The sequence below is a fragment of the Lepidochelys kempii genome, chromosome 2 (assembly GCF_965140285.1).
Source record: "Lepidochelys kempii isolate rLepKem1 chromosome 2, rLepKem1.hap1, whole genome shotgun sequence".
NCBI classification, from domain to species: Eukaryota; Metazoa; Chordata; order Testudines; family Cheloniidae; genus Lepidochelys; species Lepidochelys kempii.
In genome coordinates this window covers 122,152,605-122,166,336 of record NC_136381.1, presented here as the reverse complement: position 1 = coordinate 122,166,336, position 13,732 = coordinate 122,152,605, and the positions used below count along the sequence as shown (strand labels likewise).

Below are 13,732 nucleotides of genomic sequence, written 5' to 3'. Positions count from 1 at the left end.
GACACATCTTGAATTATGGAATCAGCATGTCATCAAGTAGTTAACAAATGATGTACATTGTGGAGTTTTCTCCCTACCAAGGAATGCTGCAAAGGCACCAGTGTTGCTTGTCACCACTTTTCTAGTTAATACTGTCAGCACAGTGTAATAATTTAGGAGAAACGGAAACAGTGGATATTTAATTCTTTAAGCCCACTTAAATTAAAGCCTGATTCCTTGTGCAAACTAGTCCACAGAGAATTGTAGTCATTTACATATCTTCATGGTATCCTACTTGTATCAGTGACAATGTATGTTAATGGTATAACTCTAAATATAAAAAACATTAGAAGCAAAGTCAGTATTTCAGATCAGTTCATTTTTGGCAATGCTCCATAATAACACAAACACCCTAGACCATTAGGGATTCATGCTGTTGTTAATAAATGTGAAGCAGGTGACTAAGATGTGAGCTTGACTTATATCTTTATTCTCTGAGCAACTGCCCACCAGCCGTCATTACTAATATATCTGCTGAATAATTTACACTGCTGTATGAAGAACGTGGCTTCAGCATCTTGGAACTGAGAGAACACACAGAGACGGAAATAAACAACACCTCTCCCCTCTGCTCATCTTAAATTACCCTTTAATGGGGGGATAATTCAAAGTATACAGTCCTTCCTTCCAACTTTTCTTTAAGTGTAATTTAGCAATCATTATTCTCTTCCGTGTGATGTTCGAAACATACTCAAGAAGCAGTTTAAGTATCTACCTGTTGATAATTTCATGTTATTCAAAGAGCACTAGTTTTGTGTGTGTTTTGAATCTCCTCTTGTACGTCTTCAAGCTGGCAATGCTCTGAGGCCATAGCCAGTGTAATAATCAGCACATAAGGCTAATTTTCTTATGGCTGATTAAAAAAATGTAATGTTTGTTTTAGAGTTTCTCCATGGTTGTAGATGTATTGACTGTCACTTTCTCTCTTCTGCCCTCCATCTCCCCTCTTATTGCAAATTGAAGTTACGTTGAAATATTATTTCTATACAAGTCTGGGTCCGTTATGCATCCCACTCATGTTAGTGTTTGGTGCAATCTAGCCTGAGGGGGAAGTAATGATGAAGTTTTATCACTGGATCACTGAGATGTAATCCCTTAACTGATTATTTTCTTCCTTACATCGTGATAACACTTTCCTGTTGATCAGCTAGAGGTGTGAAATGAATATGACAAGTGGAAAGCTTACCCTGGTGAATGAAGGACCTCAACCATCTATTTCTCACTGGGTGACTAGGCAAAAAAAGGTCAAATGAAATTCAGTGTTGATAAGTACAAAGTAATTCAGGTTAAAAAACATAATCCCAACTGTACATACAAAATGATGAGGTCTAAATTAGCTGTTAACACTCAAAAGAGATCTTGAAGGAGTCATGGATAGTTCTCTGGAAACATCTTAGTGTGCAGCGGCGGTCCAAGCTAACAATGTTAGGAACCATTAGGATAGGGGTAGATAATGAGAGAAAAAATATGACACTATATAAATCCATGGTATGCCCACACCTTAAATACTGCATGCAATGCTGGTCACCCCATTTCAAAAAACTGGAAAAAGTATTAAGAAGAACAAAAACCATTAGCGCTATTGAAAGCTTCCATATGAGGAGAAAGTAAAAGGACTAGGACTGTTAATCATAGAAAAGAGGCAATTGATAGAGGTCTATAAAATCATGAATGGGGTAGAGAAAGTAAATAAGGAGGTGTTATTTATTCTTTCCCATAACACAAGTACCAGGGGTCACCTATGAAAATTAATAGGCAGCAGGTTTAAAATAAATATAAGAAAGTACTTCTTCACACAAACTACAATCAATCTGTGGAACTCATTGTCAGTGGATGTTGTGAAGACCAGAAGTATAATTGGATTCAACAAAGAATTAGCCAAGTTCCTGGAGGATAGGTCCATCAATGGCTATTAGCCAGATGGTCAGGAACACAACCTCATGCTCTGGGTATCCCTTAGTCTGCCTGAAGCTGGGACTGGATGATGGGGATGGATCATTTGATAATTGCCCTGTTCTATTGATTCCCTCTGAATCATCTGGAACTGGCCACTGTCAAGACAGGATATAGTGCCAGACGTACCACTGGTCTGAACCAGTATTACCATTGTCATTGAAGCCTTTGTAAATGTTACACATCTTCACTGTCTCAGCTTCCAGTGACAGCCCCTCCTCTTTGATATATATACAGCAGCGGTGGGCAAACTTTTTGGCCCTAGGGCCACATCGGGTACAGAAATTGTATGGAGGGCCAGGTAGGGAAGGTTGGTGGAGGCTATGCCTCCCCAAACTACAAGGCATGGCTTGGCCCCCGCCCCCCTATCCAGCCCCCCGGAACCCCCACCCCTGACTGTCCCCCAGGACTCCCGCATCCTATCCAAACACCCCTGCTCTCTGCCCCCGGGATGCCCGTTCCCTAGCCAATCTCCCCTGCTCTCCACCCCCTGACCGCTCCCTTGGGATCCCCTGCCTCCATCCAACCTTCCCAGTTCTCCCCTGTGCGGTGGGGGAAAGTGGGGCTCAGTCCTTTCCCTGTGCATTTCCCCTGCTCATTTGGCTGCTCTCCCTGACAGTCGGGCAGGGCTTGCTCCCTGTCTGGGCTTGACTGCTGGGGACAGGGACAAGCATGCTGGGGTGGAGGGGGGGCCCTGGCTTGCTCTGGCCCTGTCCCCGGCAGCAGAGCCCAGGTCCCTTGACTGCCCCCCTTCACATCCCCCTGACCGTGCTGCCCTGGAGTACCAGGTCTGGCAGCACTATAGCCGTGCCGTCCAGCCGGAGCTGCAGCCACATTGCCCAGGCGCTGGGGGAACTGTGACTGCAAGGGAGGCAGGGGAGGGGAAGGGTCAGGGGCTAGCCTCTGCCCCACTCACAGCACTGCTGGGACATTGGGCTGGCTCCTCCGCAAGCCTGTCCTGACCCCACTCCATGTTCGGAGCTTAAGGGCCAGAGGGAAGGGTCTTGCGGGCCGGCGGGCTGTAGTTTGCTCCCCTCTGATCTAAAGTCTGTCTATAGTCTGAAGGCATTGTTTATATCTTGATGGAGGAAAGTTTTTGTCAGTGGCTGCATATTCTGTGTTAGTCAACATGCAAGCTGGCTAATTAGATTGTTCCCTATCTTTTTTAATCTTTTTGTAGTTTTTATTTTGTAACACTTTTTTGATTGCTTTGATTGTCCTAATTTTCTAATTGGAGAACAAATTATTTTAGGATATTAATGTGTCTGGGCAGTCCCCGGGCTGCAGACTTCTAATCGCATGCTTTTAGAGCTCTTTTTTGTCTATACAGTTAGTGTCAGTAGGTGTGGTACCATTTTCACTGACTTTCTATAAGAACACAAAGGAACTGAGATTTACTGATGGGAAAATGAAGTCTGAATAAAATGCATTAGTTAGCCATGCCAGAAAAGAGCTTCCTCTCATCTATTGGCTCTGACACAGATCTTTTCATTCATCCAGTTAGTTGCCTTTAGGCACTCCTCCCAGTGGTTGTTAGGCAACCATAACAATGTTGCTGCACATGCAGGCTGGCTAATTGGATTGTCCTCTCTTTTTTTAACCAGTATTTTTGCATTTTTAACAAGGTGAGTGTAGGCTGCATATGCAAGTTTTCCTTTCAAGAGATATGAGAAACCGAAGTTTTTAGGAATCCCATGACATGTGTCAGGAGGATAAAATTATGAAATCAGTGTAATTGCAGGCACCCTTGTCTGCAGATATGCAGAATTGAGATTTTAAAGAAGTGCTTCTTCCATTACCAAAAGTGTTGCTAAATTTAAGTTTACTGTAATGGATATTCCCTTTCAGTTCAAATTAACATAAAAATCTATTAAGAATTTTCCAGTTGAGATATGAAGTCTGCATAGATGAACAAAACTGAGCCATGCAGCACAGGGTTTTCAGTTGAAAGGGCTTATGTAGAGGGAACCATGCACCTGATAACTGATGCTGCTAACTATATGGGTGGTCCTGTAGCATGAAGCATGTTAGAATACAGTAGTACTTCAGTGCAAGATCAAACTCCACAGAAGACATTGTTAAAAGTAAAATCTACCATACTGTTCTGACAGGATGGGGGTGAATCTATTGCACTCTGATGCACTTGTAGAAAATGTATTTAGTGTTTCACTCTGGTTTCCCTCTTCTGCCTATATCAAATGGTGCTTTGACATCAAGGGAATCAACAAACTTTCAGTGGCGCACTTAAGTATCTTTAACTGAGCCTACAAATCTGTGTATGACACCCAGAAAGTACAGACTTGAAATGCACACCAGCAGCATTCAAATAATCAAATGTACATTATATTTCAGTTACTACAAGACAACTGTAGTAAGTTGGTGCATTTTATATTCCATTTTCTTAAAGTGTGTTTTCCTCTGTTTCTTATTATAGATTCACAAAGTTGAAGAGCCTTAACCTTTCCAGTAATCATTTAGGAGACTTCCCATTGGCAGTTTGCAGTATTCCAACCCTGACTGAACTCAATGTGTCCTGTAATGCTCTCAGAAGAGTTCCAGCAGCTGTAGGCGATATGCACAAGTACGTATTTTTAAACTTAGTGTACGTACTCAGTGGGATCCTATTGATACAGACAATAGAAGATTGTGAACCCCTATGCATGTCTTACTATATGTATGTATACACACTCTAACTTGCTGCACTGTTTGTCACAGAGAGTTTGCTTTTATGGTCATGTTGAGCAATCAGAAACAGCAGGTGGGGGAAGAGTTGTCTTTGTTCCTAGCTTTTCTATTCTCAATGAAATTTTTAAAATAGCTTTATTTATACTGGGAAGACGAATTTAAAATCCATTTGTTGTATAAACAAAGCTAATTGTGTAAGATCTAAAGAAGGCTGCAGTACGTGCAAGAGAAATGGGAATTCTGGAAACCTTTGAAGATGTGACACAGCTGTGGTCCACGGTGCAGAATTAGCAGAGCTTGTAAGATTTTTGTCATATTTTTGCACACCTATGTTATGCTTACCTTTTAAAACTTTTTTCTCACTACCTTAGTTTTCTGTAACCTTAGTTGACACGATTTGTGCTGAATACATGTTCGGTACCAGGAAATGTAGTTTAAAGGGTCATTTTATTTTTCCCCTAGTTTGCAGACGTTTTTGCTGGATGGTAACTTTCTCCAGTCCCTTCCTGCTGAATTGGAGAGTATACATCAGCTCAACTATCTGAGTCTTTCCTTCAATGAATTCACGGACATTCCAGGGGTACTAGAGAAGCTGACTGCCATGGATAAACTTTGTATGTCTGGAAACTGTATGGAGACCCTCAACCTACAGACATTAAGAAGAATGCCTCATGTTAAACATGTGGATCTAAGGTAAACACTTGAGGGGAAAATAAGCAAACTTGAATTATTGGTGTAGAAGTTACTTTTACATGGTGATAGTTGGCCCTGGGTGTGATGCTGTTTATATTAGTTCATCATACCACATTTCAAATCATACTATACAAACTCACACTGCTTGCGATGACTAGAACTCTTTTGGGAAAAGGTGGGGGTTAGGGAAATAAAGGATTTAATGTTTTAAAAAAAAAATCTGTAAATTTAAAAAACGAAAACAAAACAAAAAAACACGTTGCAAAATCACTGACACGCCCAACCAGGTCAGGGTTTCATTGTGCAAGTAGTGTATAAACATACAATAAATGATAGTCCTCTGTCTGAAAGAGCTTACAACTTAAAAGACAAGGAATAACAGATGGACTAGACAAACAAGTGGGCAGTAAAGGGGAGAGAGAACAAAAATATGATACTGCACAGATTAGTTATCTGGACAATACCTAGCCAAATTCATCATATGTAATATTTTATTGATGATCTCAGCAGTGTGTTGACAAGTCCTCTATATAAACAACTGTGGTGGGGCTCCCCTCTCTGCTAGATTGTTTCAAATTCTTACAACCTTTGGGGAAGCATGAATTCACCCAGGAATCACTCCAGTGCACAGCTCTCTCCCAATACATTTATTAACATGAACAGAATCCCAATATCATTAAATAGAGCAGTCATTAGGAGTATGACATAAATCCAAAATGCTTAAAAGGAAGTCTCCCTCCATCAATCACAAACTGTCTCAGGGCCCCTCAGAGCCTCAGCCTCGGTCATGGATTAAGTCGTCTTCTTCCCTTTGGATAGTATCCAATTCTTACGGCATGCTTAGATTGCTCCTTAGGACAATTCCTGAGCTCCAAGTTCAGACTTTTGGCCTGCTGTGTTCTTTTAGTGGTAGCATGGTCCCTCTCCACCACTTGGAAGAGAGCTAGCACCGAAGTAAGGATGGAGTTTCCCTGCCAGTTTTCTAGTCAGCCAGGGCTCTGTGTGGGTGGAGAGGCCAGTTTCTCCAGTCCCTGTCCAATCCTAACCAATCAGGCTCTGGGGGAGGGATAGCCTTCATGGCACTGCTGCAATGCTGATGAGCAAAGGAGTGCAAGGTTCCAAACAAAACTGGATTTCAGAGTGCTTTTTGGAAACTAGGTTAATATAACTGAAATGTACTGGATATCGCGTTGTCACATAGCCCGGTTTCTTTGCAATGAAGAAGGGCCAGTACAATGATGGATCCATGAGGAAAGTATTCAGATACTGCAAATGGACCCTTAATCTGTTTTTTTAAAAAAAGTTGCTTTTTAAAATTGTATGTGGGCTTCTCTTTAAAACTCAAGTTCTAATAATGGATGTGAAAAATCAATTTGATAATCAACACACTTTACTAAGTGCAGCTCATTTAGGAGAAGGCAGACTGGTCATTGTGAAAAGGGTGCAAGTCCTAGAAACACTCTCTACTCAGCTCTAAGGAGGCCTCAGCGGGAGTACTGTGTCCAGTTCTAGGCACCATGCTTCAGGAAAGACAAAATTGGAGAAGAAACAAGAGAGCAACAGAAATGATTAAAGGTCTAGAAAACATACCTACAAGGAAAGATTGAAAATACTGGATGTGTTTAGTCTAGAGTAGAGGGGCGACATAAGTCTTCCAAGTATGTAAAAGGCTGTTACAAAGAGCGTGATAAATTGTTCTCCTTATGCACTGAGGACAGGACAAGAAGTAATGGGCTTAAACTGCAGTAAGGGAGATTTCAGTTAGACATTAGGAAAAACTTCCTAACTGTAAGGGTAATTAAGCACTGGAGCAAATTATCTTGGGAGTTTGTGGAATTTCTGTCATTGGAGGTTTTTTAAGAACAGGTTAGACAAACACCTGTCAGGGAAATCTAGAGATACTTAGTCCTTCCTCAGTGCAGGGAACTGGACTAGATAGCCAATCGAGGTCCCTTCCAGTCTTTCATTTTTATGATACTGTGGAACATATGGCATGATTTTCAGAGGTGCTAAACACCTCCAATAATAGGGCTAATTTTTTTTTGTAAGGAGGAAAATTTTTAAGATTGGTTTGTACTCAAATGACCCTTCTAGTTTTTTCATTCGCTTTACATAGCAATGACTGTATATCCTATGGTAACAGTGAATAATATTGGATACACAAGCTGCCATCCAGGAACCAACTCTCATTATAATGACTGATTTTTAAAAATCATTCTTTTTTTTTTTTTTTTTGAACTCTTTGGTCATTTGGTGATGGGGAGAGGGAGGAGGAAGCTCTTGATCTTTAGGAGAAATGTGAGTGTTCACTGTGCATCCAGTGATCCATTCCTATCCATGTAATGTCATTGAGCTTTTACTGTCCATTAGCCAACCAGGTTTATACTGCTCGAAGTAAGAAAGGAAAATCATGAAATCCATGATGGCTGTACCAAGCTCAGCTTTTGAACATTAATAATATTACTCGGTGGCCTCATAGTACAAATAGGCCTGAACCAAAATAGTGTGTCAAAATATCCTGAACTTTGGAAAAGTCTGCTGCTCAGAGCCCATCTCTGTCATCTGCTTCCTTGTACCCCAAGAGATGAATATCACTTTTTAAATAATGAATGTAGTACTTCACCAGCTTGAGTGTTTTGTGTTGGATTTGTTCATTAACCCTATCTGCTACATGATATGTATAATGCTGCAGTGAAACCAGGGAAAAGCATTTCCTGTCTAGTTAAAAACACCAAGCTGTGTTGACTTTTTTTTTAAGTTAGGTTTCGCTGCTAAGACAATTTTTTGAAGTGCACTGAAATCTTCTTGTTGCTCCTTCTTATAGATCATCTCTATGTTCATAACAATTCCTGGGGAGGTCATTGAGAACTGGCTGGCTTCAGTCTAGTAACTGCTACATTGAAAACAGTAAAGCAGTAAGAACTGTTCTTGTCTACACAGTGGGTTAGTGTGTGGCAGGCTAGTGCACTGTAGATTCATACCCACACTTGCTGCATACTAATTCACTGGGTTAGATAAGCCCTTACTTCTAGATCCTCTCCCCTCGTTACCTTTTGAGTTCAGTACGCTTTCTTCTGACTTGGTATTTGGTTGCCTTGGAAGGTGGTGAAGTGAGATGTGAGTGATGGTGTGTGGAATTTAGAATTCTGGATCTTGCCTTTCAGTAAGTCAGACTCCCAGTATTTTCAGCTTCTCACTTCAGCACGGTACGTACTGGTATCTGCTCGGCCTGTCTAGCAGATGATTACTGTGGTTCTTTGAAGGCAAGCCAAACTGTTAAGGTTTTACTTTTTGAGTAAATCACAGCAAGACCACCTTTATTGTGTTAGACACCATAATAATAGCACTAGCTCTTACGCCGTGCTCGGTAGATCTCAAAGCATTCTTCAAAAGAGGTCCGTGTTGTTATCGCAGTATAACAGTAGATTTGATAAGAGCTGAACCATCCTGTTTAAAGATATCCCAAAGAAGAGAGAAGAATAAAACCAATTACAATGGAAGTAGGTCAGGATCCTGAGGCTTATCATTGTGTCCTGGACATCATGGAATAGCTTAATTGGAGTGCAAAGTTGATCTTTTCCTCTACCCTGCCAGAGGGGAGTGTGTAGTAATTGTGTACTAGCAACTCTTATTTTTCCCTCCCTTTGCAAGATTGAATGTAATTAGGAGGCTGGTGGCAGATGAAGTAGACTTCCTGCATCATGTGACCCAGTTAGACCTACGAGACAATAAACTGTGTGAGCTCGATGCAACAGTTTTCAACAACATCGAAGTGCTGCACTGTGAACGGAACCAGCTGGTGACCCTCAAAATCAGTGGATATTTTCTCAAAGCTCTTTATGCCTTTTCAAATGGTAAGGCTGTTTTTAAGGCTATCATGTTGAGGTCTGTCCTTCCGTTATCTGGTTTTCTTACAGCAGAATGAATGCTTATTAAGTGGAATACACATAATTGGACTTAATCAAGGGGTCTGTTAATATGACCTTTGGATAAATGAGAACCTTATGTCCTATATCACGTCAATTGTAATTTTAAGTTTCAAAAATTATGTTCAAATGACACTAAGTGACTGACTTGAAGGACACAGCATCATAGAAATTTAGAATGAAGGCAGAAATTCCAGTCTTAACCCTCCACATTATACAATGTCAGAAGAGTCTTGAAAGTGTTAATTACCCTATATGCTATGTGTGTTGCCTTGCCAAGGCAAGTGAAGGAAGTTGTTTCTCCTTTCTGGAGGTAAGCAGTGTTTGAACAATTGGCCTTTTGGGAGACCTAGTAAAGTGGTATGTATTTTTATGAGCAGATCTCCCTACCTGTGTTGTGGTTAAAGTTACAAATCCTATGGTCAGTCAACGTTTTGGTTATGATCAACTGCTTATTTCAGTCAAAAGTGATAGGATAGGCAAGGACTGTTCTGAAACAGAAGCAAGGGACTCTTCACAAGTGGTCCTGGGTGAACCGGCCAACATAATTTATTACTGCCCAATCTCTCTCCTCCTTCCCTGTTCTGTTTTCCTAGCTCGTTTTACTATTTGTAAGTTGTAACTCTGAAGGTAACGTATTGTGTACGTACATCTTCATTTTAGAACACTATGTAGGCTTAATTGTAATTTGTATTACTCAGTGAGTTTCAGCCTTCATTCTGAATTGAGAATCTTAATATTTGTTGCGTAGGTCTTAGTTTTAAAAACCTTATTAAACAAAAAAAAGTGCTTACATTGTTACTAGTGGTACATAATTATGAAATGCCTGCTGGGCTGCTTAAAAAAAGAAAATCCCACAGGAATGCAAATGACTCTGACATTGTCAATGAATCCCAAATTGAAGAATGTGCTTCATATCTGTGGGATCTGGTTGAGCATGGCACATCTAAGAGATGACCCATTGTGTCTGAGAGGAGACCATCTGCTCCTGGTACCCAGTAACAATGACTTTATTAATTAGTGAAAAAGTAACACAGATTTATGCCTGTCTCTGCTGTCTTATTAAATAGAGAGAGAATAAAGGAAATAAAGCCAAAGGTTGGAGCTGTGGGTAGGAGGAAGTTGGGAAAATAAAATGTCAGTCACTTGTTTCCTTTTGTAAAATTAAGGAAATACTGTTTTAAATGGTTCATTTTGATTATTTTATTGTCTGCTGCATAGCAAATACACTTCATATGCAATACACTCTGACACAATTAATAAAGCTACTTAATACAGTAAATGACTATTTTGCCTTTCATAAAATTAGTTGTCTTTTTTCTTCTCCCAGAACTTGTTCATCTTGATGTGTATCCAGTTCCAAATCATCTGACATCTATGGATATTTCTAGGTAAGAAGGATGATGTGCCTTCTCTTGCTATTTGTATCATCTACATCAGTCAGTTAAGTTCACGTGAAGTAAGCAAGGCTCGCCTGTGTTTTACTGAGCTTAAATACCGAATTATGGAAGGGTTTTGATGTTGCCCAAGAGGTATCAGGAATTTTGAGTTTTATTCCCAGTTCTTCAACTGCCCCCTATCTCTGGTCCTATGTACTGGACACTCTGCCTGTTTCTCTTTAATTTTGTGATAAACATACTACTGGAGTTATTTACAGTTACTTTTGTATAAACTTCATTGGTTAAAAGATAGGCTGGATTCGTAACAGGGAGGTTTCTTGAGCACTTCCTCTGTATCGGTTTAGTTCTCTATTAAGCTCAGTATTTAAATCGTGTTCAAGTAGTTTCCTAAACACGGATGACTTATGGTTGTGCTGCTTTTTTGAGTGCTGTGTTCCACACATGGGTACACATGTGCCTGAGTCCAGAGATTTTGACAAGTAGTGTCCGTTAAAATCTACAAGCCCTTACGTGCAAATAAGTAAACGGCCAGTTCCGTCCACCAGTGCAGCTCTCAACTCAGTGGTACCGACTCGTCCTCCCAAAGAACACAGCATGACCAGAGATGTGCTGTTACCGTCAGTGCTGACCATCAGAACTCCCATCTTCTCTGGCCTACCCCCCTGAGGGACATAGCTACACTGGAAGACTGCTTTGGTGGCTCAAGAACAGTCTTTCTTACAACCATCAGGCGGGATTGCCCCAGTACTGACAGCTTCACCATTATAAGAGCAATTTTCAGATTCAGACAAATATGATGAGCCAATCCCTCCTTCATCCCCACAGAGAGAGCTAAGCCTGGACACCTGAGCCAGGATTTATGGTCGCTACTGTTATGAACATGACCTCCCTAGGAACCAGTGGTTCTCTATGCCATGGGGTCCCCCTCAAACAATTGGCCACTCTTTTTTGCCCTATTGGGGACCGTGGGATCCCTATACCAGACATCCAGGACACACCCAGGAGTCTTTCCAGTCCCCTCCCCCTTGCTCCAACAACTGGTTCCATCAGTGTATGAGGAGGAGGAGGATGTTGCACTGGGACAGCAGGTACCAACATTTCCGATGGAAGTCTCCTCTTCCCTGGATGAGATGGTCTCTCCTTCTTGCCCCTCCCCACCAGATGACCATAGGCAATACCAGGACTTACTGTGAAGAGCAGTTGGTGATCTCCAGATATCTCCTGAGGAAGTCCAAGACCCACACCACTGGCTGTTGGACATTCTGCAGCCTCCAGGGTCAATAAGGTGGTTTACCCTGTTAACAGGCCATATTGGAACTGGTGGTGAGATTGGTCTGGCACACCCCAGCATCCTGCCCCCCAGCATCCTGCCCCCCACAACCCCTAAGAGGGCTGAGAATTGCTCTTTTGTTCCAGCAAAGGGAGCTAAATTCCTGTTCTCCACCCTGCTCTCAACTCCCTGATGGTACAGGCTGCTACGAAACCTAATAGGTCTCAATGCTTAAAGACCACCCCATCAGACAAGAGCTCTAAGAGACTGGACCTCCTGGGGAAAATGTCTTCTCTGTGGGCTTGCAATTCTTCCAGTTCCAATTACCAGGCTCTCCTAGCCAAGTATGACTTTAATAACGACTCTAGCCTGCCAGCCTATTCAGGACAAACTTTCCTCTGAGGACAGAATCCAATTCCTCTCCTTTCTAGAGGGTGGCAAGCTGGTAGTGAAAATGGCTCTGCGGGATGCAGCATCCAGAAGCTTGGCCACTGGCATTGGTACAAGGAGGGATTTGTGGCTGTAAAGAGATGCAGAATATATCAAAGATCTTCCCTTTGTGCCCAACCTCTTTAACACAAAGGCTGACTCTCTGTCTACTCATTCAGGGACTTAAGGCCTATTCTCTGGTTCCTGATAAGTCACCAGCCCCAAGGAGAAAGCACTAAAGTTAGACCTATAAACTAAGGTCACCGCCTTCTCCTCTTGTGTTTTACTGCCAGCATCCTGCCGAGCCTCCCCACAAGCATCAGAAGACTGAGGCCCTGCTTTCTGGCCCCCTCTACCACCACACCTGTGACCCATTCCTAGCCCACTGCTAGGAGCCACTTTTGACATTTTAGTTGTGCCAACGGACACTGTTAAAGTCTACAGACTCGGGTGCATGGCATGCATGTGTACCCACGTATGGAATACAGATAGGGACCACACATATCGAAGAACCTCCAGTTACAGTAAGTAACCTCCACTTAAGTGCCATTAACTTAATAAACACTGCTTCAGTCACTTGTAAGCTATTGAAAACTTTAAATGGGAGCACAGCAGTAAATGAGCTAGCCTGGGGAAGTGGCCATCAATTTTTAGAAGTGCAAGAACATAAATCAGGGTAATTGGGTATCTAACCTTAGTGTACTTGCATGCGTAAGTATGATTTACTGAAAAGTGCTGTTTGTAATGCTTTGTTCTCCATTTCTTACAAATCATATTAAGGAATATTTGATTTTGCAATGACTTTGAAACTTTTTTATGATTTCATTTTTGTATTCTATAATAAATTGGCATACAGTTAAGCAATGGCGTTTCTTCAGTTTTTTTCTAGAGGAATAGTTTGATTCATTTGGTATTCATGATTATATCTGTAAGGTAATTGATATTTCAGTAAAAGTATGGACTTGATCACTATTAGCTTTTTTTGGTTAAAGATCATTATTTGAATAAATCCAAAGGGGACACAAGTACACGAATGACAAAGGACTGTTGATTTCTTTGGAGTCAGAAATATTGTTCCCCAATCTTAAAAATTCTGCATGCAGCTATATTAAGTTAGATGCCTAGTTGTGTATCTGAGCATTCAGTTAAGTGCTATATCTGTTTTTCCTTGTACTAGGTGCTTTACAGTTGCAAAGAGGAAAGTATTTGCAGTATTTCTATGCCCAGTTTCACCTTTGTGCATGCTTTCAGTGTAGAGTTTGAAAACTTACCCTCTTCTCCATAATGTTTAGTTTATAAAATAATTGGCTGCTTTGTTTCCTCTTTCAACCAAAATC

General features: G+C 41.3%; 1 protein-coding gene across 1 annotated transcript in view; it reads left to right on the top strand.

Annotated features, from left to right (window-relative positions):
- Positions 1–13,732, top strand: part of PHLPP1 (PH domain and leucine rich repeat protein phosphatase 1) — a 216,304-nt gene that overhangs the window by 160,727 nt on the left and 41,845 nt on the right. The window contains exons 5-8 of the mRNA XM_073332220.2: positions 4,427–4,573; positions 5,140–5,370; positions 9,022–9,224; positions 10,627–10,687. Coding sequence (XP_073188321.1) covers positions 4,427–4,573; positions 5,140–5,370; positions 9,022–9,224; positions 10,627–10,687 — 642 coding nt within the window. The remainder of the gene's footprint in view (positions 1–4,426; positions 4,574–5,139; positions 5,371–9,021; positions 9,225–10,626; positions 10,688–13,732) is intronic.